The sequence below is a fragment of the Pithys albifrons genome, chromosome 2 (assembly GCF_047495875.1).
Source record: "Pithys albifrons albifrons isolate INPA30051 chromosome 2, PitAlb_v1, whole genome shotgun sequence".
Lineage (NCBI taxonomy): Eukaryota > Metazoa > Chordata > Aves > Passeriformes > Thamnophilidae > Pithys > Pithys albifrons.
In genome coordinates this window covers 74,188,161-74,215,545 of record NC_092459.1, presented here as the reverse complement: position 1 = coordinate 74,215,545, position 27,385 = coordinate 74,188,161, and the positions used below count along the sequence as shown (strand labels likewise).

The 27,385-nt window shown below is 41.7% G+C and overlaps 1 protein-coding gene across 1 annotated transcript in view; it reads right to left on the bottom strand.

The window, feature by feature from the left end:
- PGBD5 (piggyBac transposable element derived 5) overlaps nt 1-27,385 on the bottom strand; it is a 71,437-nt gene that overhangs the window by 26,751 nt on the left and 17,301 nt on the right. The window contains exons 2-3 of the mRNA XM_071549532.1: nt 15,457-15,884; nt 6,812-6,946 (exon numbers count right to left, since the gene is read on the bottom strand). Of these exons, the coding sequence (XP_071405633.1) occupies nt 6,812-6,946; nt 15,457-15,884 (563 nt within the window). The remainder of the gene's footprint in view (nt 1-6,811; nt 6,947-15,456; nt 15,885-27,385) is intronic.

Genomic DNA, 27,385 nt, shown 5'->3' with positions numbered 1-27,385 from the left:
ATTTCAACCAGCATTAGCATACGGATCCCCATCAGATACAGCTAACATCTTTGTGCTGAGGACTGACAAATGTCCATTTTGCCTGCACATGTTCTTCAAAATTTTTATAAAGATTTTCATGTGACTGGCAGAAAGATGCTGGTAGACTTGACAATGCAAGTCCAGTATGGCTTAAATATCTTTGTTTCTCTTCCCATGATATCCCTCTTCCATGTTGTTTCCCTATCAGTGAGGGCACTATGACATCTTACCTGTATGGCAGACCAACAACCCATGCATCACCAAATGCAGATTTCTTTCTGTACCTTCTCCCAGGCAGCCACATCTAAGTCAGACAGATTTATTATTATGAATATAAATAATTTCCTGTTTTTCTAAATACCTGAGAACTGACTGGCTCTTCTCTCAACTACTGCAATCATCCTTCTTTTCTTTGGCCTTGCTGAAATGTATCTCGACATCCAGACATTGGTCTGCTCCTCAGATCACTTGCTTAAGCCTTTGCTTCGACCACATCAGACTTCTGCCAGTTCCCTTTTCTTTGCAGCATCAAATTGAACTGGGGCTCAAAAATAGAAACAGGCCTTTATGTTTAGGCCTCCCTATTGATCTCCTCCCACACCTTGTCAGTTTACGGATTCCTGCCTGCAATTGCCCTGTGAAGCCAGGTATCCAACCACTAATGTCAAAGAAGCCCATATTTGCTTCTTTCCATGCTGCCCTTCTCCTGCCTGGATGGAAATCACCACTAACCTTGGCAGACCTCTTTCCTTTTGCTCTTCCAAACCTTTCCTAGAAAGGATGTAATCTCCACAAGGCAATTGCTAATCAATACATTGGTCCTGCTGCTTCTTAATGCTGCTTTTCCAGGCTCCCTCTTGCAGCCCAGCTCCAGTCCTTGATTGAGGCTTCACTCTGGTGCCACACAATTGCACAGAATTGGCTCCATTTTTCTAAGAAAATTACTGTTGAGCTGTGAGAAGGTGTGTAATTGAGGAGATGTGAGATGGTATATAAATGGTGCAAAGTAAGAAAAGTAAAAACTAAGAGAAGCGCTGTAACTGTTGAGAGGATGACACATAGCAGAGTTCAAGGAGAAATATACTTACATAAAAGGGCATAAAATCTTAAGATACAACCAGTAGATGACAAATCAGTAACATCAAGGACTCAGCTCATTTCCAAGGACTAGCAACAAGGCTGATGACTACCTGGCCTATGCAGGCTCACCAGGAGTAGGACAGATGCTGGTGCCTAGCAGTGTGTTAGTCCCAGCTCTCTGCCCTGTGTGTTAGCCAAGAAATATTGCTGCACTCAGCCTGCTTCCAGAGTTCTCTGGGCAGCCAAAGCATGTCTGAACCAAAGTGATTTGCTGTTGGGAAGCTTAAGCTTTCATCTTGAACTTAGAGGCTAAACTTAGAAGGGATGGGATCCATGAGGGGTGTTCCTGTGGCAAACCTTTTAAAAATGGAAGAGAGGAGGCTCATGCTTTTAGCCTTCTTCTCCAGGCAGAGTTGCACTGAGCCAGCACAGCTGCAGAAAGGACACAACCTTGCCATAAACTCCAAGCACTCAGACGGGAACTGAAAAATATCCTTCATTCCCACCTGAAAACAGATTGCATGTAAACTCTGTGAGAGATCTTTGCATCAGGTCACATTGAGATGTTTGGATTTCCCACTGATCTAGAAACATGGTAAGACTGTAAACTCCAAAAAACTGAATGGAGCTGGCCCATCACACATCTGCAAAATTACCGCCCCACTTAATACCAGTGAGCAAGAGGATAATTGACTTTTAACTGAGATCTGGGATTCTCAGATGCTGATGATACAGAACCACATGCATTAAAAAGCCAGAGCCTGGTGCGTGCCAGAGGAAGAAAACAGATAGGATTTTCCAGACAACAGTGACTGACAAATGAAGGAGATCAGATTTCCTGGGATCCCCTTCCAGTCAAAGCCTGACCTTGAGAGTAGCTGCTACATCTGTATGTTTCAGATGCAACTGTTACAGCAACAGAGGAATAATCAGTGTTCTGTTCAAAGAAACCCAAGGGCTCAGACTAATCTCTAAGCAGAACTTAAATAGGCTGAAATACCAGCGTTTCAGAGCAGCTTTATAAAAAAAATGCACAGATGGCTAACTCTTCTGAAACTCTGACCTTGAAAACAAAACCCACTCCAGGTTTATTTAGTTCTCCCTTTCCCATTGATTGAATGCACTTATGTAGTGCGTTATGAAATTATAAATTCTTTGGGGTACAATCTTAGTTTCTCTAAATTCTGGAAGTAAATTCTTACTCTCTAAAATCAACAGAATTATGAAGTATTCAAGCTGACTTTCTGGAACTACAGACTGATCTACTGCATTTGTTACAAGAGCATAGTTGTTTCATTCTTTGAGGGTTTTTTTGCTGCAACTGAGCTCTGCCACTGATCTGTGGAGTGACCTCAACCATCTCCCTTCACTGGGACAGCTGCTTTTTGGTGAGAGAGCCCTTTCTTGCCTTCTCAGGCAGGGTCCCTCCCTGATCCAAGTTTCACTCTTTAAACATGGCTATCATGCAAGTCACTGATTCTTCAGGAACATGGAAAGACTCAAGCTGCAGATACACAGTACTTTTCCTTAATCTGTTCTGACTCATCACTTCTTCAGGGTAAGCAGTGGAATGTGGAAATTCAGTCCCAGCACAAGGACCTGAAGGACTTCATAAATCTGAGCAACATATTTCACAAGGATATTAGTGAAAATGAAATGCATTATTGCAAGAATTTTCTGCCAGGGAATAAAAGCAAGTGCAGAGCTCATATATTTGGGTGCAGGAAAAGAGGTGTGGGAAGGGAAAAGTGTACAGTGTAGCTTCAGAGAATAAAATCCATCTCTATGAATAGGAAAGGATATACACATCCATAAAGTAATTTCTTCCCCACCGTGATATCATTTTTTTCAAGCGAATAATTACGTTGATGAACTAATTCCATTACCACCTATCACAGTGATTAATATTGCCTGTCGCTTTGCGGTGCTTTTCTCCATCTACACACTGCCTTCCATTTTATTGATTGATGGCTCCTTGGGTCAGGGACTGTCTTAGGGTTACATTTGTGCTAAGTGTCTGTGGTTCAGGATGAGACACTATGGGAATAGCTCGTTCTGCTTGACTCTCCATGGGGTTCAGTGCTGGAATTCACCAGCTTCCTGTGCTTCCTTCTCCTGCAAAAGGATCAGAAAATCTTGTACAGGAGATGCTATGCAAGGACTAGGCATCACTTCGTAACTGTTACTCATAACCATGCTCATTCCTTTTGAGCCACACAAGAAATGCAAAGAGAGAGCACAATGTGTGCAACCAGGACAAAGTAACTAGCCCTGGTCAGATATTTGGTAACACTCTTCATCTTTTTTGATGACCTATATTGCTATAACTAAAATGAAAAAGAGGACTACCAATCATATTTATGAACAACTTATACAAGCAAGAGCTCCAGACTTTGAGAGAGAGAAATAAGAACTGACAAAAACTGACACAATTGGAATTTTGATTTAAATAGGATGACTTACTCAGCAAATAGTCTAAGAAAGAAAGACTTCTTAGCTACTGCAACCATTTAAACTGCAATCAAGACATAAAAATAATGGTTTGAAAAATCATCTTAGTGATTCAGTAGAGAAATATAAGTGCTACCAGTATATAAGGAAATAGATTGGAGGGAAACAAGGAAAGTAAGACAAGGTGGAGCACAGAGGGACACCTGAGGTCCTGCAAGCTGAGTTTGTTGTTCTTATTTAATTAGAAGGAAAGAAATAAGAAGGCTCAATCCCTCTCCTGCAGCAGCAGCTGCTGCCACCTTGATTTCCAGTATCAAGGGCAGATGAAAAAGGCAACAGTATCAGGGCAGTTTTGTCACTTTTTCCAAAGTCAGTTCTCCTGGAGCTCTTGTGAACCCTCTGAAAGGTTTTGTTCATGTTCCTAGCTGCAGTAGACATATATTTACATTGTTTGAATGATGTGTCCTTCCTGCATGCTCCCTCCCACTTGGCCAGCTGACCGTGAAAAGATACTCAGCAACAAAGCTGTTCACTGCAACAAGATGCTTTGCTAGAGAAATTCCAAAGCAGAGATACGATCTGAGGTTGTACATCCCTCTTAAAACAGAGACTTTAATATCAGGGTGGAGTAAAGCTACCTGAACAACAGAAAAGTAGCCTCATACATTATTTACACTATGCATCTTCCTTATATTCACAGGCAGCTTCTGCGTTTTATGCATATCTGTTCCATGAATGGCTTATTGGGCTGGATTTTTAACTATACACCATTTTCTTGAAAAAGTAAAGAATGAGCCATCAAACAGAAGTATTTACCACACCCAAAAACATGATTCAGTTTTGTTCATGAGAACTAGCAGAGACCAGAATTTGGGGAATCAAACAGCTGAAAATCCTGACATTAACAACCACACTGTGAGATGCCAACCAGAGTTCACAGAGTAGATCAGCTTTAAAACACTGATATCCACTTTACATTAAGAAAACCAACCAACCCTTTTCATTGTAGGAAAAGCAGAACACTGGAAAAACTAGGACGTCTCCTCAAATGGAGATTTTTTTTAACATCAGGCTCATTATTCAGGTTCACAAGACCTTGTTTTTGGCCAGGAGCATCAGAGACCTCCAATCCTAAAAAACATCCATATGTAGCTCACTTCTCTCTTCTGCTTCAGCTGTCTCACTTTCTTACAGATATTTATCATTCAGATTTTTGAAACTGAATTAGCCTGATTTCTGAAGTCTTGCTACTCTTATTTTATCTTGAATTAAAGGGCCTCAATGTCATCATGTGGAAACAATGAGGGAAGAAATCCATCCAGGCAGTATTACAGAATTTCTGCATATTTCCAAGTGGGTGCTGTTGAGTTTTTCTAACAGCAGACAAGTGCTAGAGTAGTTAGACCTTAACTATCAGGCAACTAGTCTTTCCTCCATGATGGCAGCTTCGCAAGAGATGAAGGGAGGGTGTGGACATTAAGGGGAAAACATTGGATTTACTACTAGTTAGAAAAATTCTTTCCATATGTTAAACACAGTGTGAAAAACCTGTTTCAATATTGTAAATAAACCAACCAACCATCAAATAAGTGCTTTGGATTCTGCAAGATCCCTCATAAGTGTGACACAAATGAACATACCATTTCCAGTATATCAAGTTGAAGATGCCCATCCCCCCTAGAATGGTTTTTCCATTTTAGCATGAATGTTCACATTCCCATTATTCTTTTTCACCCTTCCCTATGGTCCCTTTCACCCAATCATTTTATCATGTTGATAATGACAGCCAAGCCATGGAATGAAAATAGAAGGCAGCTGGTAAGATAATCCTGGACGTCATCAGGATGCAAGCGAAGCATGCGTATCTAATTCATTAAGGGAGCGAGAGGATTAGGGTGGTGCCAGGCATCTATTCTGTTTCATTTGACATTCCATTAACTTACTCTCTCGGTGGACAGGATGGGAGGTAAAACATAATTATAGCTCAGAATCTGAAATGTCTGGCATGTTTGAAGACTTACTAGTCTGGTGGCAGTTGGCTGGGGGAAACATGGCAAGAGAGATGAGCAAACTTTGTGCTCACCCTACCCAATACACTTCAGTAATAAACTGTGTGTGGGGACTGGTGGAGCTCTCCTTGGAGATCAAAGGCACTGCCTCTATATAGGAAATGACTTTCCAAGAGCCTTGAGAGCAGAAACTTTAAAGGATGCTTCACAAGTTGAGTTCATTTTCTATCAGACAAAACAGCTGCTTTAAAACCTGGATGTTAGATGTATGATCCTAAGTGTCTTCTCAGAGTGAACAGCATTGCTGAAAATGCAAACCCCTGTTCCCAGTGATTTCCCTCTTTTCTTGTACAGCTACTCAAACAGTTGTAATGATTCACTGACCAAATTTTACTCTGAGCAAATGTCCACTGTAGCAAATCCACCGGCCCTGCGGGTCAGCCTGAGCAAGCAATGTGCACATCCCACCTGCACTTCTGAACCACCACTCTGAAACATGCAGGATCAGCTTTCACAAAAGCTCTTGGGAAAAAGAAGTATCAGAAAACATCTGGTCCCTGGCTTCTGGATATCAAAAATGAATGACCAGATTTTTCAAGAGCTCTGAAAATAAATCAGCAATTGGGAAATCTGAGAATTTGAAAAGATGTTCCCATTGCTTCACAACACTAAAAACAAACCTGATAACATGACTCCCACTGCAGCTCACATTTCGCCTCAAAGTCACATCAGATTTTAATTCTTTGATAGAGAAGTAGATGTATGAAAAGATATGTGATAGGAATCCCTACTAATATGCTTCTCACAGAAAAATTGACATCTTGATACCATATTGACTTAGGCTATTGGACACCACGGGCAATCACAGATGCAGTGTTATACTTAGAGAGAGATAGAAGCTGACTCATCAAAAATGAGAGAAGTCACAGTACCTAGACATTTAGATAAACTTAGGATGTACGAACAGACAGACCTTTTAGCTGCATTTCAATTTAATTAGGTTAGGGCTGGCAGCCAGATGGACAATATTAGAGACAGACACTCTCATTTAAATCATAGAGCAAACAGAGCATCAGGAACTTGTCATCACTGTCTCTTGGATCTACTGTCGGTGGGAGTCAGAGGCCAGCTGCATTTAGATTGCAGCCCTCAGCAAGGGAATGAAGAGAAGTGACTATTACCTTTGGTCCTGCAACACATTTAAGGGCCTCCTGGAACTGAATCAAGACATTTGAATAGGTAAAACCCACCTGGCAGATGAAACCAGTGGATGAACACTGCCGAACCCAGAGACTGAATTTCCTCTTTTTCCTCTTCCGCAGCTCCCTCTCTGTGCATGTAGCAATGAAAACAGGATCCTCATCAATGAGGGGCTCATGTAGTACCTGCAATTGACAAGAAAAGAGGCAGAGAAAGAAACAGAAGAATATAAGATTTAACTTCTTCCAAGGAAATACAACTCTTACACTGTGCTTGTGCGCATCACCCCATACAAAGACGCAAATCCACTTTTGTTCAGTGCTACCACCAAACAAAAATCAAAGCCTGTCCAAGTACACTCCACTGTGGAGAGCTGCTCTACACATGAATTGCAAACACGGCAAGGCATAGCTCTCAGTTCTCCCTGTCAGCTACAGTTCAACATCCCTCCAAAATGATGTGGGGAATGGGGCAGGGAGAGTGAATTGTTAGCAACATCCTTCTCCAAGCTTCATCATAAGCTTCATCATGTTTGGCAGAATGTCTTCCATCCAAACATCCCACACAATATGTGGTAAAGTACATTCCTTGGTTACAGGAAAGGAAAATACACATCAAAGAGAGAGAAGTTAGGGGAGAAAAAGACATTTTCTGCTGCCACTTAAGGAGGTGGTAAAGAGACAGAAAATGTTTTTCCTGGTGGCAGCAACTTCAGGGAAGTCTCTCTTCCCTCAGGAGCTGAAAAATTTGACAAAAGGAGACAAAGATAAAGCACCAGAGGCAGGAATAGAAAAAGACAGATTTAAACAAGTAATGAAAACCTGTGAAAGTGAAGTGATTTCTGCATTCTGCATCCAGATGATGTAAGTGGTTCTCTGTTCCTTACTGCTTTGTTACACTTTTCTCCATTAATTTAGTAGGAAAACTGTCGGGTTTTACACTGTGAAACTCACCTATAGAAAAGCACTAGTACCTCCTTGCAGCTCACAGGTAGTTGTGCATAACATATCTGACTGCACGGTGTGTGAGTTGCCTAGCAAGTCACTTGTGAAAGGACAAAGGCTTGCAAACTGTTGAAAGTTCTCAGCTGATGAATGCTGCGCAAATTCAGACATCTACATCTAAATCCGTGCGAGTTACTGCAGGGTCCCCTCCTAATACATGAGGGGAAAGCACTCCCAGCAGCCCGCAATTCATACCCTTGTAAAGACATGTAAAGTAAACCAGATGGTTATAATCTAAAGGAGCCTATTCTTTTCAAGTGACTATCCCTCCAGGACACAGGCTCAGCTACAGGTATACAGAGGCTCTCACGCTCAGACCAAGCCTGCATGTATTCTGCCTTTGTGCACATTTGTGCACAGTCAGTGGCAAAAATGAGGACAAAGCTACACTAAACCTGGAAGATGTCTGTATGAGAAATGGGGTGGGTAAGCAGTTAAGCACCAGTGTTGAGCAGCTGCTGACCTCCTGAATACAAGATGTTTGTTGAACATCACTGTCAGCCCAAAATAGGCACCCATGCCCTCCCCACAAAGTGATGGTTGCACACTGTCATTTATACACACTCCACTTCTTAACGACTCATAAAACATTCACAGGACCATCTGAAACCACTCCTGTGAAATGTTCAAATTACACACCAAAACGCAGATGTGAGCAAGGAGAGCTGCACACAAAGCTATTTATTCTTACAGTTGCAGCTGTCCCATTTCCCCACTGGAGCCAAATCTTCTTCCTCTCTCAAGGGCCCCACAGAACACAGCCCTTCCCTTCTAAGGGCCACGTGGGGCATTTCTCACTTCTGCCTCAGAGGATTCTGACAGCATTTTGCAAATATTAAAGATGCCCTCCTTTGCTTTTGCCTTTGTGCCTGCTCAGTGCAGAGAGAAGGAGCACATCCCTTGGGATGGGGTCAGATACACCATTAAGAATTTCTCGCTTCTGGAAAGGCCCTCTTACCTGCCAGATCCCTCTGAGTGGTGTGGTTCCACTGTTATAAACTCCCCTGCTGTAGGATGGAGAGCAGCAGAAAGAAAAGGCTGTATAAATATCACTTTAGGACATCTTTTACTCTCTGTCATTAGCTCCTCTTCCTCCACTGCACCACAGCATCAACTCTCCTCACAGCAGCTCTGCTGCATCCTGCTTACCCTTGGCACTCTTTCTGCCTTTTATGACACAGTAAGGTCTGTCAGCCTTAAATTTAGAAAGCAAATCTGAATTTTTAAAACCTCTTACCATCCTCCTATTCTCCCTGCCCATACTCAGCCCTGTCTTCCTCCAGGACCCAGAGCTTCCCCTCCTTTGTTTTCCTGAACTGAATGTTTCTGTCATTTCTTCATAAGAATAATGCTTCACCAAAGTCCCTAATGAATGGCTGTGATGAGGAAACAAAAAAAACAGAGTAGGGCAAGATTTGCTGTTGCTGCAAAGAAGGAATGTGGACAGGCAAGAAAAATTAAATGAAAACCCTACTGCTTAGCTTGCTCTTCCTGCTTCCTCTAGAGAGGGTGGAGAGACAACTGTTGTCACCCCTCTGAAGTAGAGAAAAGCCAGAACCTAGGGGATTTTACTAAAAGCACCCAACTTTCAGGGGAGTTTCCAAGAGATAAGGTTTAATTTACGGAAGACATCTAACTTTCAGTGGAGTCATAATTAAAGATCCATTTAGCGAACAGGTTAATCCCAAGAAAGAAGCCAGAGCACCATGTTTGGCAAGACCCACTGCAAGAATCAGCAAAATCAGACCGAGTTGAAAAGTTCATGAGGATGAAGAGCGAAAAATATGACCACCACCAGATGAAGTAACAGGATCTCCCCTCATAATATTCCTCAAAATGGACAGCTCTGCCCCAACTCCGCCTGCTATGAATATTATAACTAGATATTGCAATATTATAATTGTGTATGAATATGTAGGTAAAAATATTGTAATCCCTCACTAGAAATGTATAAATACTGTAGCTTCTCACTGTAGACTTTGGAGCTCTTTGTCCAATACTAATCGGAGGGTTCCCCAACGTTGCCTTAATAAATACCTTGCTGTTTATTGACTAAAACTTTGTCTCTAAACAGTTTGTTCTGCCTCTTTGGGCATCACCTCCATATGCTACCACTACTTCAACAGCTGTAAAGTTCTGCAAGCAGGGAGCTCTATGGGCTGTGCCTGCTGGGGGAACAGCTGATCCCCATCTTGTTTTCAAAGGGAGTTTGTTGCTTCTGGCACTGACAGGGTTTTAAGACAAAAGTTAGCCTTGTTGACACTGGCCAGTCCTATTAATTTGTTCACTTTCCTGCATTCTCAGCCTCCTTGCTCCTCCTCTAATCTCAGATCCATCTATTTGCCAAATACCCATGCAAAGTGGTATTTGCTCCTTCCCCATTTCCCGTTCTTCCTGGAACATACACTTTTACAGGAGTGAGCTTACTGCCCCCATTGCATATTCTTTCCTGTTTCTCATCTTGACAAAAATCTACCTTCAGGTTTAATTGACTCCTGCATATATTCCTGGATGCCTCTTCACCATCTTTGACTCATTCCCCACGCCCTCCCCTCTTTCTGACTTCTTTTGATGCAGGATGTTTTCATAGAAATCATCTCCATTTTCTTTCCTCATCTGCCCACCTCTGTTCAGGTCTAAGAAGCTCCTCATTTAGTTGCTTTGATATCCCACAGCTATCACACTGGGTTTTTTTTCTTTTTTTCTCCTCTACTTTATAGTTATCCTCATCCTGGCTAGACCTACTTGCCAAACTTTCACTCTCTGTTTTCCCCTCAATATGTACATGCACTCCAAGTGCTGGAGAAGCAAGACTCCAAGATGGGACTCCAGCAATTGCTCCACCTCACAACATCTTTCCTTCACAGAACAAAACAGATAGCCATGGTCTGGAGTGCCTTCCTTTCTTCTCCATTTTAGATCTTTTTCAGTGCTCTTTCCATGCCAAAGTTCCACTATTTTGCTCTCACCACAGCCCAAACAGGTTTGTAGACAAAGCCCCAGAACCACTAAGTCTTGTACCTGGAGTTCCTGGACTCCATTTCTTTAGATAATGAACCAACATGTTCTTGAGACAGCTCATCTTCTCCTTAGTTCCATGGCCATCCACAACACAGGCTGTATCTTCAGCCTGTCTCCTGGAGAAACTGGCTCAGATGCCCTTGTCTCTGGCTTGTGGTAGGTACCATCCAGTTGCAGAGTCCTCTGGGTAACTGCACCTGTATGCATAGTCAGTCACTGCTTCTGAATAGTAGCTTGCGCTTCTGCTTCTTTGCTCCAAAGCTCCTCCTGTCTAAACTAAATTCTCTTGCTGGTATCTGACATCTCTGCTTGCATATATCATTGTCAGTTCTGATTTCATTATGCTTCATTTGAGAGCATCTTCCTTCCCTTAAGAGCCTTACGTTACCCTTTTTTGTTATTGCTGATGTTCCTTTCTTCCTACGTCAGACATCATTGGCCATTGCATCTGAATGTCAGTCTTTACCTCCTACTCCTTGCAAAGTCTTCTCAGCCAGGCAATGCCTGTATTTGCCATGCTTTCCGAGTGAGAGCTCTAAAACATTACTCATTTTAGAGTAACAACCCACCCACCCAGACAAGTTTACAATCCAAGCCGACAACCCCCATGCAAGAGGTTTACTTTTGGCCTAAAGGTAAGGCAATCCTGCTCTACAGACTGCTGCTGGTTAACCATTTTCCTAGTGCATCACTCTGACCACATTACTTTTCTTTATTTCTCTCTGATAGTTCTTCTCCAGCATAACAGACAGATTCTTTCTCTTCTCATTTTCAAAGTCCTGCTGCACCTTTCCACATTTTACAGTTCCTCTTTGCCATCTTTCAAAGGTTAACTCCACCTCCAATGCAGCCATGATTTCATGCTCCTCTGCCCATCTGTTCAGTCTTCAATCAATGCTGTTAAAAAACAAAAAGTTCTTGCCACACTCCATTACCATTAGGTAATATAAAAAGAGCAATGAAGTTTCATCACCTTCTGTAGCCAAACTCTCCCAAATATCCGGCTTCACCAAAGAATCAACTGGTCAAGAGCTACAGAACATCAGAAATTTACCTTGCTGTTCAACAGTCTTATTGGTCCTCTCTTTGTCTTTCTCTTGCTTCACATCTTATACCCAGCCAGCATACTCTGAATATTTATGTATCTGTGTCCCACTCACAAAAGCCCTAAGACAGAACAGTCCTGGTTTGGAACCAGCACCCTTCACTTCTAAAACAGGAAATCTGAAATACAGAGGTAGGACATGAGCTAGATCTCATAATCTGGAAATGCCCAATACCAAATGAGGACACAAACCCAAGCTGATTGGCCTGGTTTTGCCCCTCTGTGTTTTCAACGAAGCTGTCATCTAATCTGTGAGCTGTTTTGGAAGAAATACGTTGAAACTGCTTAGCTGGACCCTATGACACCACCAAGACTGAAACACAAACAGGCTGCCTATAGTAATGGGCCAAAGTTCAGCATCATGCCCTTGGAGCAAGAGGTTGGAGTTACATTTCTCTTTATGCCAGGAAGTTCACTCCAGCTGGAGATAAGAACTTAAGCCCACTGTTCCCAGCTGACATTTCACTGGGCAGATGCAAAACTGTTTGCTTCAAAGACACCAAAATGAAGGTACTTTGGAGGGAGAAGGAAGCAGAAAGTACCTGGAATTGTGCTCCTGACCTCTCCCACACCAGTCAGGGGCAGCCAAAGACAGCAATCCTGTCTAGTCACATCCTGCTGACAAGCGTATAAACACTCAGCAGGCACAGAAGGATATTGGAGCAGTGATGTTATTTTCCCTGAACTCCTCTGGTTTCTGGAATTCATTGTATATCCTTGGCAGGTGAGTACCCTTCAATTTGGTGCAGAGCAGGCAGAGCATCCTCACTGCCTTCAGGCTTGCAGACAGGAGCACAGCTACCAAGCTAAGCAGTAAGAAACAGCACTGATTACAGGAACAGACTCAAAACTCCACCTCTTGTTGCTCAGGTTGAGGCAGCACTTATTTGTACAGAAGGTGCTGAGAAGGGATAAGATACAGAGAATATTCCTGTCATTTTTTACCCAATCTAGGTCAGAACACCATATTTTTAACTTCAGAAACTGAAGCTAGCAGTACTGATACACAATTATAATGTTCCAGGCTTTCAGTTCCTTCATAAGCTGGAGAGTAATTATTTCCTTTTGTATGCTTAGTATATTTAGCAAAATAATTATAATTCACTAGATCGTTTTCTTTGTTTTGGTATACTGGCATTGTTCTCTCCTTCCCCATTTCTTTTGATAGCAACAATAGTGTTATTTTTACAGGCACATTTTAGTGGGGGGAAGGGGTCATAGATGAGAAAAAAACCATCAAAGTATTTTCTGACAGAAACCAATTGAAGAATCTTTTCCAGCTCCACCAAAGGAAAATATCAGTTTTATAGAACAAACAACTCTTAAGGCAGATGTTGCACTGCCTGCTGAATGCAGATGGTCTCTGCTCTGTCTGTAGGGTTAAGTTAAACATGGCATCTTCCTAACCTGTGTCCTGCCAGAGGAAGGAAGTCAGTAACAAGTCTACCCACAGGCCCAAACATCTGCATTCAACAGCAAGGAACTCAAGTCATTCTGCTGCTTGATGACCCTTACAAGATGGTGGCATAAAGCTTCACCACAAGCCATCCAGGTACCACAAGTCTCATGTTTAAGATACAGGTGTACCTTAAGCAACAAATCTTTTTTGAACTTGGGATTTCAGGTGTCCCTGATTACAGAAACCTGGCCCCCTCTTTCCATACTGCTCTCAGAATCAGCACATCCAAAAGCCTATCCAAATGGCTCTTTCTCCTCATTTCCATTTGTGTCTGTGCAACTGGGTTATTATTTTTAATTATTTCTATTATTTCTCACTGGACCTGACATTCTGGGTTTGATGTTTCTGCAGTGTGCTAATCTGCACTCAAGACAAAATGCAGGGAGAGGTCTTTCCTGCTGTTTTGAGCAGATGGGGTCCCCATCTCTTGAGACAGGTAGTGTGCAGCCCTGATTGATAGCACCCAGGAGAATGTTATGCACAAGGCTCCTTTCAGGAGTAGGCTACTGAAGTTACACTAGAGTATTTTTAACAACAGATTCAAAACCTTATTCTTTCTCACAGGGTTATTTTTGAAGCTGTGCTTTTTGTTCCACTCAATAGCAGTGAAACATGCTGCATAGAAATTACTGACGTAAACACTGACAAAGGAGCAGAGAAGTGGAGGGGGAAGGAATAGAACTGGGCTGTCTCTACTTCTTCTCTCCTTTTTTTTTTTTTAAGTAGCATCTCCTTAATAAGCTCCAGACAAGCATACATTTTGTCTGTGGAGATTTAGAAGTTTTGCCCCTGGAAACAGGAGGATGTGATTTTGTCAATGTAGTTCTTAAACCTTGCTCAGGACAGGGAATGGGAGAAGGGATATACATGCAAATCAAATCTTATCCTTTTAATGCATTTTCACTAACAGCGTGTCCCACAGCACACCATTATAAGCATTTACATTAGACACAGTGATCACATTTCTGAAGCCTTTATCTTCTGCCCATTGAAGTCAATGGCCATAAAGATTAGATTTCATACCTTAATGAGAGCCCAGTCCCAACAATAAGATGCCTTTCACTTTTTTGTCTTAATGGAAATGTACCTTGATGGCATGGCTTAGTGAGAATACTCCCTCTGCCCTTCTCTACCTTAACAGCTTTTTAGGCAGCTGTGTTCTCATAAGTTATACAGGTATGATCATTATTGTCTATAAAATAAACCGTAATCACTCATTTATTTTAGGCCCACTTCAATGGATGTGATGCATCTTAGGCTTCATTAATTTTGTGCAGTGAGCAAAAATGTGATGCTTCAGAAAGGAAATGGGAAGAAAAAGAGGACTAAGGGCACATTACCCTTTCCAAATGTCTAAGTGAAATATTTATATTCTGAAAACAGAGAGTTGGTTGAAAAGTTATTTCAAACAGTAATGTACTCTTATGTATGCTTATTCCTTTTACTTTCCAGACTTCTGAACATGACCAGTAGAAACAGCTTCAAAAGCAAATAATTTATACTGGAATAAATTTTAAATAGTGAATGATGAATGTTAAGAAAAAATTTCCACCTGTACCTCTGCTTATCTTCCTTTTGCCCAGTTGTGAGGAAGTAGCTGTGCTCCAGAACCATACAACTAACCCTTTCAGCTAAGGTCAGAGACAGTCACTCCTAGCAAACTCAGCTCCACCGTCCAACCCTCAGCCTGTACACAGGAGCAGCTACCAGTTTTCCTTCCAGCCCAGCTGCACCAGCTCTGCCCTTTCCACTCTCCCTCACAGGCAAAGCCTGCACCTACCCATCCTCAGGACAGCAAAACCTAGTGGTGCCAGCCCCACTGAGAAGTCTCCAGTCTTGTCTAGGCCACTAAAGCAAACAGCTCCAGCTCAGAGAGCACTATTCCCACTGAAACATGCTTGGTGCATGCACTACAGAGCTGTAGTCAGACACTGATGAGCAAGGACAGTGCTGCTCTCTCTTGTGTTCCACAGAGGCACCACAGTGTGACTTCACACTGAGAAACCCCAGCTCTTCTTCAGGCAGCTGTGCTCTGCACTTTCTGTCATAGTGAGACGACCAAGAGCACATCGCTTAAATGTTTCCTGCCAACAGGTTAACTCTTACCTGGGCTTGCGAAGGTCTAAAAGCAGAGTCAAAGCCATTCTGCAGAGAGTCCAGAAAAGGCTGGATTTTGTAGAGGCCATGCGTTGTCTGGCTCGAGCGAAAGGCCACAATGTGGAAGTACTTCAGGATCTTCTCAAACCGTGATTGTGTCATGATAAGTGCAATGCTCTTGTTGCTGTAGAAACCGCTGCTCCAGATGCTGAGAACAGACTCACAGTGGTGGATGCTGGTTGATATCATGTAGCCTAAGAAGGCCTTCATTTCCGTCAAGGTGACATCAATCCAGGCATCGTCACTACCAAACCTCTCCTGGTATTTCTTGGCATACATGTTAGTTTGGACCACCATATTCTTCAGTACATTGTCAGGGACAAAGAGCTGAAAGAAGTCCATGGCACTGGCAGTCAGGGGCATTTTTCGTGTTGGACCTAGGATAAAAGCAAGAAGGGAAGATAGGCACAATTCTGATCACCACAAGCCACGTTCAGCATCAGAAATTTAAAGCATGATTAACTTCCTAGAGCAGGAAAACAAGGCCAAAGTGATGGCATATACCCACTGTCTGACAGACTTCATCAGGAAACTTTCCCTCTCATATTCTGTGTCTTCCTCTTATATGATACAACACATTGTGAAAAATTTCTTCCTCTGCTCTGCATGCTTACTAGTTTGCAGCATGCAGGCCTGTGAGGCATCATGCATTTAATTTCTCCGCTTATACACTGTTTGCATCTTTTATCCTCAGAAGCTGTTCTGAGCTTTTTCTGGATAGTCTTTTATTTGTCCATACCCTTGTCAAAGCAGTGCCTTCCTCAAAACATCCTAGAAGGATAGTGTCCAAGTCCTCTGGAGAGAGTGCTGCCTTCATCCTAGATGACACAATTTCCAGGCACTAAAACCTGATCCCATCTTTTCTCTTGCAGCTCTAATCCCTGCCCAGTTCACTGTCATTAATTCTGTGACTCTCAAAACTGCCTCTGCTCCACACAGAGTCACACAGGTCATGTCTATGTATTTTTGAGTTTTGTGTCTCTGCCACCACATTGGAACCTTATCCTGCAGTCTGATACTCCCAAGAGAGTGTACTCCCAGAACAAGTCACAGCTACCATGTGGCTAGTGTCACTGTCCCACGTCATAAGGAGTATTTTTAGTGGTACAGTGCACACATACAGTGGTCCTCTTCCTCCCATAATGTAATAAGCCTTGCAGTCCCATGTCGCTTTTCACTGATCTTGCACCTTCTCTGACAGTTTCAACTATTCCATAAGAGGAGGGGGTAAAAAAAAAAGGAGGTTTTAGGGATTGGCAGGACTGTATCAGTGTAACAAGGTTAGTCAGTCAGACACCAGATTACATTAAGCCAAAATAGTAAAATCAAGCCTGCAATATCAGGGGTGCAGACGCCAGTACTTACAGCCCTTTCTCCTCTAATCCCTTCCACAGCTAATTATGTTCCATTTTAAAAGTGGTAGTTTTCATGCTTCCACCTTATGGCAGTGTTTTAGTCACCACGTAAGGGCAAGGGATATTCTTTTTTCTCCTAGAGAAGTAGTGAAAATGAATAGAGGAGCAGCATGAACAAATCCAATGGACAGGGCAGCACTTCAGAGCAGCTCTACATCCCTATGAAAAAGATCGTATCATGAGTATAATCCCAAACCAATAAATACTGCACCTTAGTTCAGCAGCCTTCAGTCTTGGGACTCTCTGAAACACATTCTCACTAATCAAAAGCAGGAGGCACGCAGCTTCTCATTTAAAATTGTGCTTAACAAGAGTGAGTCTTCCTTGCACTACATGGCTGCTTGGATCTCAGCTGTCCTACTGGATCAGAGCATGGGATTTGCCATTCTACACTCTGACTGTCCAAAGATCCACTACCATGTCAGTCAGGTCTCATTCTCCAATATGTCTGTATGTCAGCTCACACTCTTAGTTACAGCAACAACCATATAGCTTGCAGAAATTTTCCATGAAGCAGTACTATGAGGAACTACACAAATACTGTGGTTGGACTTGCTCTTAAATCTTAATGTTTGGGTGCACTCTGGTGAACTCAAGCTATTAGAAGGACAAAAAAGATAGCACCAAGACATTGAAACAGTGAACCTTCAGATTGCAAAGAATGCCAAAAAAACAAACAAAAGTGGATTTATTTTTTTATGAGTACAGTGGGGAAAAACATTTGAAGATTACTTTCCTATTTTAATTTGTGAGACTGAGAAAATGGAAGTGAAACATTTTGGTTGAAAGCACATTTCTCTATACACTAAGACAACAGAAAAGAGCCTCACACAAACCACATTTCATTAAGGACAGAAAAGAAAATTTCAGTTTAAATAATAGAAGGTTTTCATTATCAAGAGAAAACTATGGGGCTAGAATAGATATATGAATATAACTGTTAGTGCAAAAATAAAGCATCTTAACAGTTACGAGTTCTCTTCTGATCAGGGGATTTACATTCTGCTAGCACCCACTTACTGTTATAACTGAAATAAAATGCTCTACAAATGATTCTGTATGAACTACTTATACTACCTCACTTCCTTCTTCCCCACAACTAAATCAGGTTTTTATATTCTACAGTAGTTATGGCTTTCTGATAACAACACAAAGCACAAGAGTGTATTCCTAGTTATGTAATCTGGAGTAGCTGTTGAATTCTACTCGAGAACTCAGGCAACCTTCCAGGCAGGGCACAGAGATAGTTTTTAAATTCCTGCCTTCAGAAGCAGAAGCTGGTAGTGGGGGTAACATTCTGAATCTTGTCTACAGCAAACAGGAAATCATAAAGCATTAAGTCTCATGAAGTGAAATATGCTGGACTTGAGACATGTGGACATGGACAATAAGTACATGCTGGACTCCATCTTTAGGGAGTAAAGAGAGTCAGAAGCACAAAAAACCAGTTTTGGTGTAATTAAATTTTCAGTAGGTGCACAAGTTTATCTTGATAAGTGATTATGGAAAACTGCTGGGTATACTGGATAGGAAAATCCTTTCTTACCCGCAAGTTCTGTTCCAGCCACACAGAACCTGCTACCTCCTCCTCTCCTGAAATAAATACACAAGCTTTGTATCCCATTGGCCATGTAGAGCTCACACAGCTCTAAAAAAGCAGACTGAATCATTTTCTGACTCAAACATCAATCTAATTGTTGATTAAATAAAATTATGGAAGCCTCTGTATAGTCTCATTGTCTTAAAAACAGCCTTTATTGGCAAAGTGAGTGCAACTGATTCATAATTTACTGATATGCAATATAAGAAGAGTAACACTGAATTTCAGTGAGAAAAGAACTGAATTTTTAACTTGAATTGGGTTATGCATAGTTAATGATCAGCCTAAAATAAATTATTTATATATTACTTTCTATCTAAGTACACAGCTATATCCCATATAAAGTGGCAACTGTCTGCATAAGAAACTTAAATAGCAAATTTGTACTTTTTAGGATTTTTTGACTTAACTGACACCCAGAAAATACTGATATGAAAAGAGTTCAGTGTTCCATATGAAGTTCATTTTTCAAAGCTTTACTCAGTCAAATGAAAGAGTGGCTTTGCCTAGTTGTCTATTCTCAGAATGATTATACAATTATGACTTTATGTAAAATTCAGATTTTTTTCTCTCCTCTGCCATAAAGGATGTGCACAGAGAATAAATGTACTTACACAGGGGGTTTTGCTTTAAAAGTCAGTCAGGGTTTCCAATACAAGTTACAGAGTCAGAGCCTAAAATCACTCTTGGAGTGTCCAAACATGCAGCTAGACTCAGTATTCCATGAACACTCAGGACAGGATCAGAGCTCCACTGAGTAACCTCTGATGGGGCACACCACTAGCACTTTGGGCTTGCTTTATGTGATCTTGTAGAACATGGAAAATAACAACTTTTGTTACTATACACAAACAAACTCAAGTTCCTCTTCCTTCTCACCCCATCTGGCAGGAAAAAGTTGCATGTGCAATCTGCAGTAACCACCTTGCAAGTCATCATGCCATAGTGACTAGTTGGTTCCATTTTCTGTTTTGGACTCAGAATGTCTCCCACAGGGGCAAGGCTATTTCAAATTGTAAGGATTGACTCAAGATACATGAAAAACTTAACAGGAAAAGCCATTTGTGTTTCCATATTGGAGATACGGGTGTGAAGCAGGGGCTGGCACCTCACCCTCAGACTGTGCATTGCAGAGCCTATTTTGGCTCCACTCAGCTCAGGGCAAACTGCAGCAGACTCGCTGGGTCCAGTGCCCAGCAAGAGAGCAGGCTGCATGCTCAGCTTCTCAGTGAACATACACTCTGCCAAAAACACAGAAAGGTTTAAGAAATTCAGGTGAAACTTCCGTGTGACCATCCTTCAGGCAGCTCTTCCGTGTTTTCCTACAGTCTCTGGTCTTCTCTCTTGGAGGGGTCCCCACCCGTCACATTGTTCTTCCTGCTTCAATCCCACTAGTATTTCTAGTCTTCCTCACCAAGTAACATGTTAGGAAAAAAGTAAGAACTCCAAGTAAATTCACTGTTTTTCCTTATTTAGCTGGTTTGCAGAACTAAGTAATTTGAGTGCATTTTAACAAGTTCATGTATCTTTTTCCATTTTTTCTGTTCTGATTACTAACCGGTAATTGAGTAGCTCAGAGTTCACAGACTCAGAATAAAGGACGGATAAAAGATGGAAGGTTTCAAAACCTACTGTAACCTACCAGTGCTTACAACATAGCATACAAATCTTAAGGAAGCCAAAATCATTGTCATTTGGGGCAAGATAAATCAGATCTGTAAGAAGAAAACACAGTGAAAGAAAATTCTCCTCTTGCTGTGCTGTGCAGAAGACTCTGTTCTTATTCAAAGTGTAATGGAGGCTCATGATAAAGTATCCCATTACAATGACAGGCCCAGGTATTACCTTATGTATGATAATCCAAATTGTATGGTTTGGAAATAAACATTGTGCAGAGCTAATCAGGGCTGACTTTGAAATTAATATAACTACATTTGCAACTTGGCAGACCCCAACACTCCCAAAGCAGGCACGGGAGTGGTAGAAGCATCAGTTTAAGAATCTAGAAGCAATTTTATTGTCTTCTTAGAGGAAAAAATCTAAAAATTTTTAGTGACCCATGAGGATAGCACATTTAAGTGTATTATACACAGATACATACATAAGAAAAATCAATGCAGAAACTTATTTTATGGCCATTGGAAAGTACTTTCTCCTCCAACATATGACACAGCTTTCAAAGACCAGGGTTTGAAAAGACAATTTCTCCTTCCTAAATCCAAGCAATTAGAGACTGTTTTATATTCCTGAGAAGTTACCTTTGCAAAAGTACAACATGATTTTTGGGTCTTATTTAGAGAATATAAAAAGTTCTGACTGAAGCCTTCTGTCAGAAAATACACACTCATCAAAAAAATCGTGATGTCTTCATGGAAAATGTCAACTGACAAAATATCACAGACAGCTAAAATAATTTAGCATCTTTTTCAATGTGTAGAGAGGAATACAATGAGCTAAAAAAATAGCAACAAAATCAAAACCTATGTTTTAATATTTCCCAAGAGAGATTTTTCAGAATTTCTGTTCACATGAAGTTTCCTCACGTAAGGTTTGGAAGCACTGGAGCTTATCTGGCTTTCCAGAATATTAGATTTTATATCATCTCCATTCTTAATGGCCTGGAGGAAATTTACATCAGACCATCCCCAAACAATAGCAGTTTGATGGCCTTATGACAAACCTGTCAAGACAGCTTGAACTAAATGCATGCAACAGCCCTTTTCTGAGTTTTATTCCAGTTTTTTTCAGATACTCGCTGTCCAGTTCCTACAGGAGAGCAGGATCCGGGATATTATGCTGCATATATTTTGTTCATCTTCATTAGAAAAAGCTACAAAAGCTTCAGTGACAGGCCCACTTTGCTAAGTCAAAAGAGTCTTCCTAATTTGTACCAGCTGTGGTTCTGACCAGTGTTTTTAGGGCAAGTAAATGTCTGCATCTGTTATTTTTGTAGACAACTCAGTTTCCTTTAGGATTGCCTAGCACAATAATTGAATATAAATGATGAAAACATGATCCACGCTGTGGCATTACTTGCAGCTGAGAGCCAACCTATAAGAATTCAACAAAAAAAAGCCAACAACTCCCAAACAGGCACTATACTGGCTTAGAAAGAAGAAACTGGACACAGTCCTTCCAAAATGGTTCTCTCATTAGCCCATAAGGGTTTTCTTTCAGCAGCTCATGATTCTGGGTAAGTTTTTACAAGGTCACCTTCTCCCAGAAACTTACTTAGCACCTTAGTGTAGGCGCTCAGTAGCCACACTTCTGCTGTACATTTGGTCTCAGTTAAGTTTATTCCAAGCTATTTAGCAAAGTGTGATTTGACTGTACTCTTCCAACCTTATAAGTAAGCCTTTGACAATGCCTCTGCATCTGCACATAATAACCCTAGTCAAAAAAATTGTTCCAAACAACTTCTGTGAAAGGCCACTTTCTCTTCCCTCCCTGGCATTAAAAAGGATTGTTTTCCTCACAGCGTCAACAATAAAGCGATCCACACACTGCAGTCTGACTTCTATCCATAGAGAGCATTCAGAGCTGTGTCTCAAAGCAATCCAAGGACAAATGAAAGAGGACTGAAAACCAGCACACAGCTGCTCCGTGCCGACTCTGGGCAAAAGAGTCCCTGGCCTCCACAGCAGATAGCACTGCGTTAACGACAAATTAAATAAAGAACTTCTTTAGTAAATGGAACAGTAAAATGTAAATTAAATGGTAAAATTTAACAAAGTAGTTAGCAAACCAAGGAACTTCCTGCAATTCAGCTTGTTTTCCTGCTGTGTACAGAATCTGGACTGTCATCCAGCTTTCTTCAGCATTACAGCAAAACCACCAAGAGTCAAGCCTAGGCAGGTCAACCTGGCATGGATCACAGACAAATAATGTACCTGTTCCACCCAACACCAGACAGCCTTCTCACTCAGTGTGATGGTGACCTCCCAGGGCCCATGGTGATAACCAAGGCACCCTGCCCATTCCTCCTTCCCCAAAATGCTGTGTGCTAGCTGGCAGTTCAGCCCGGAAAAGGTGAAGAGCTTCAGTGGGGCACCAAGAAAAAGACTGGGATGCCAAGGGTAAGGAATTTTGGCTGTCACTCAATAGATTACCATGTGTGATAAGACACTGTAGGAAAACAACTAAGCTTCTGGGCATTTTCAGTGAACCAAGCAGCCAGGTTTTACACCTTTCCCATTGACCAAATGTATGTTGTACTACCAACAGCACTGGTCTGATAATATGTGAGGCATGTTGTGGCAGTCTTCCATGGAAATGTAGCTTGTTGTAGATTTAAGCCATGGTAAAAATACATTTAATTAGGAAAGTATTTCTTTGTGTTTACCATCATGTTTTAAAGCTACAAAGCTTTCAAGCCTCAACAAGTACAAAAGAATAAAAAGCCCACTGCAGCTAATGTTGACACCTTTAATTATATACTTAATTTCTGTGGTGAGATCTTGCAACCTACCAATCACCACTATCAACAAAACCTCCCAAAACCCTGGTACAAGGTCTTATGGTCAAGATAATTTCAGAAAGCTAAACACCTTTCAAAGCTGAAACAGTAGGGTATTGTGTCAGTTTACATAATCCTTTGCACATTATTCATTTGGCGGTGGGACTGAACATGCTTGTCCCTCATCAGGGGAACTCCTGCTGCAGCAGCTCCCATGGCAATAGTTCATCGCACTTTCTTTTGCCACTGTAGTTTTCTATTAACATTTTACTGCACTCAGCCATCAGAGCAGACAGACTGGCTGCTCCTGGCAGCCCAGCTGACACTGAGCATATCTAGCAGGTTAGAGACAACCATCAATGTGCTGATTTTGTACATCATCTGTAATACAGCTTTTAGTAGATCACATAGCAGCTACACATCTGGCTGTAGGCACAGCTATGCACATTTATGAAATAACTCTACGAAGCAGAATGGATTGTTTTGTGTCAGCACAACTTCCAGGGTGACCTTCATAACTAAATCCCAGAAGGCTGTTATAGGATGGTTCCATTGGGGAGTCCCTCACTGCACTGGAAACTCTTGCAGATGCAATCCACCGTCACATCTTTCTGTCCCAGACTCCTGGTCTTTTCTAGTGCACACTCTTCACAAATACCACTACCCACATGCAATTTGCTTCTTGCCAGAAATTTAAAATAAAAATTCACCTGTATAAGCACCAGCAAAATTTGATGACAGGACCCTGTCTTGAAAGGTGGGGCTTTTGTGTTTGAAGGAGGGAAAACAGCCTAGTATGTGTTCCAAGCAAATCATCAGAGCATTTAACTTATTTTTTCTAAACAAAAGTCAATAAACAAATGACCCAGCTAATGAGATGCTGAAAGCCTTCACATCAGCTCCTACATTTACATGCAACACACACATATGCCACTGAAACCTCCTGGTTTTGAGCAAGTCTCAGGACAAAATGGTTTTCTGCTTTGTTCAAAAATCGATTATTTAAGAAAAAACTAAAATATCAACCATAAATCCAGACAGTTCAGTAAATCATTTGAGACAACCTTATCATACAAAACATTCATTTGAGTACAGAGCTTCCTAATGATTCATTTTCATCCCACAGGAGCTAAGGTAGCTACAGTACTGGTCTCTGCAATTGCTTCCAAGCAGCAACAGGCTCTTCATGGCAAGACAGAGAGCAGTTGTTAGGGCAAGCACATAGTTCCCAAAATGTTTGATGCTACTTCTCATGAGCAGAACTAAGCACCTACTGCTGCACCCACTGGGGAGAGGGTGATGACCAGGGTGCTCTTGCTGCTGCCCTGCTGGAAGAGCTCAAAACCCAGAATCTGCCAAGGGACTGATGACAGGCACTGCATGGGAATAATATTCAGGCTCTTTTTCAAACCTGATTCTTTTGGATACCAGACTCCTTCAGATTTTACTGCTCTCTGTAGGAAAGTGTGCTCATGCACTTCTAGATGAGCTAGCCTGAAGAAAAGGAGGCTCAGCTACGACTCTGTGAAAGGAGGTGGTAGCCAGGTGGGGACCTGCATTTTCTCACAGACAACCAGCAATAGGGCAAGAGGACCTAGACTTAAGCTGTGCCAGGGGAGGTTTAGGCTGGACATTAGGAAGAATTTCTTCACAAAAAAGATTAGAAATTGGAATGGACTGCCCAGGGAGGTGGAGGAGTCACCATCCACAGAGGTGTTTAAGGAAAGACTGGACGTGGCACTCAGTGCCAGGGTCAGGTTGACGTGGTGGTGTTCATGAGTTGGACTCTGAGGTCTTTTCCAATCTAATTGATTCTGTGATTCATGAACTGCCCAGCAAGATAAGGTTTTTTTGCTGCAATCACCCCAGACTAAGAGGTAAAGATGTTTTTGTCACTCCACATTGCATCTGCATTTACACACCTGCTTTTAAACTTGTAATTTCCTCATTTTATATTCTCCATGTTCCTCCCAAAACACCCTCAAACCCTTGGGATAAGTAGTTATAAGCCATATGTCTCTCTGCTGGTGCATTAGGCTTAGGGGCAGATGAAAGTCAAACTATTTTCTTAGGAGACATAAAAGGTGTAAATGAAGGTCATGTATGAGCAATCCTTGCTCGAGTCAGGGCTCCTTTACACATGCACAGTATCACTTTGTGTGCTTTCTGTTTTCATTTTGCTCTTTTACTCCTGCTTCTGTTGTTAGACTGCCTTTTTCCATTCTTGTTCTGCCTGCCCTTACAAGTGACCAGTGCTACAGGCTGTCTGAACATCTCAACTCAAAATAGGCAAACAGCTGAAAAGTTCAATAAATTTCTTCTATTCACCATGTACGTCAACATCCCTAATCCTCTTACCACATGCAGGATGCAGGACACGCTCCACAGCAATCCAATAACTTCTAATAACTCTTATAAACCCACCATTCATCAGTTTTAAGAAATCAGTGCATTTCTTCAACAATCAAGAATGAAAAAAAAAGGCAGTTACCTGTGAATAAGACAGATTTATTACTCGTACTGCCTGTGTTAATTTCAGTGTGACACAAATGTGTTTACAAGCCACTGTAGCCCCAGGGAAGGCTTTCGGGGAGTTGTATCTGAAGAGAGTGAGCCAGAAACACAACTCGGAGCACAGGTCATGAAGTCAGAGCAGGATCCTCAGTGGCACAGCACTGCTCGTCCTCGGCAGTCCCTCAGCAACACAACAGTGCACCCACACCCTCTGCCCAGCTGCTGTGTGCAGCCTGCAGAGCTGCTCAGTGCCCAGCAGCCAGCTCCCACAATGGCCACACCACACTGCACGGCTCTGGGGTGCAAGCGCAGCAGGAACCACACCAGGGAACTGTTTGCAAAGAAAAGCACTGTGTACTTTCCCCCACAGCCTCTCAGGTTTGTTACTCTGGAGTCAAAGTCTACCTGTTCAAACACAGGCTTAGCATGCTGTTTTCTGAGATGAGGTAGGGAAAATATTTGATGTCACCAAACAGGTATTTCTTAGTGGTAGTCATCCAGAAACCCAGACCACATCTGTCCAGGCTTCTTGGGGACTGTCAACATATGAACCAATAAAAGCTGAAAGATCTCAAAAGAAATAATTGCTGCAAGAACATACTTTAGGTTATAAAAGGAGAAACTAGCTTGTATTTCTCATCTTAGAGCTATCAGCAAAAGAGATTTCATACAGCAGAGATTTTCAAAGAACTTCATGTTGTGCTCACAATAAAAAAAAGTAATAATAAATGGTTGTTGGTGATGACATCTGGGTCATATGAGTAGTGGAGGGGAAGACAAAGCCAATAAATCTTTCTGCTATATAAAAAACAGAACCAAACACCAGTTCTTTGAGTCTGCAGATATAATTATAGAACATGCACCTGCAAGTTAAATTTAAATTAGTAACATGGGAATAACTACTGCAAAGTGTGTCCTTCTGCTTGCAAAGTATCAAGCACTTCACATTAAGGATTCCTACAGAGGCTTCTGGGCATTATCACAACAGAAATAACAGCTTCCCATTCTGTAACCACAGATTAGGACATTTATAGCTTGAGACCTTGGTGACTGGAGCTTCACATTTCCTAGCTATAGTCTTCCTCTAATAGAAGAAGCACATTATCTTCACAGTAGGGCTCAGAACAGATCTTTGGATGACTATGCAAGAGCTAGATCCTCCACAATTTGAAAAAGTCTTCCTGGAAAAAACCAGTAACTGATCAGAGGCCATAGACAGAGTCAATGGCATGTTTAAGGTAAAGTTTTACTAACATAGTAATAAGTAAGTTTACACTATCTTTTTTGCGCTGTAAATCCTGGCCCCATGTCCTGCCCTGCATGTCCTTACCTACTTAAAGATAGATTTTATTTATGTGAAAAGATGTAAGCTGCCGTTTTAGTATCAAGGTGGCTTATGATTTCATGACATGATGAAGTCTGTTTACTCAGTGACAAGCAATTTGGGAAAGTTTCATTTAAAAAAGGCCTGTGAATTTTGACTGCCACTCAGACAGAAGTGGTGCTTCCCTTCCAAACTGCCAGTCCATCAAGCTATAGAAAATATTTCCTCAGTTCAGGAACTGGAAGTCAGCATCTCTGAATGTTTTACTCTGTGATTGTTATGCTCTTATATCTCTGGCTAACCATATCATTTGTTTTTCTGGCTTATCATGTCTCAGGCTGGCACTGTGACCTATGCTCTGCTTTCCTTTGTTCCATTCTGCACATTCTCAACCTTTGTGGCTGCTTGCTGTTATCTGACCCTGACCTTTCCCAGGCTCCACTTCTCTGTTGTTTTCCCCACCTTTCCTCATGTGTTTTTGAAACACTGCCATACCTCAAATTTTCCCATTCCATTGGCATTTCACTGAAGTGGTGAGATGAAGTTTATGTTAGTATGAATCTTTCAAG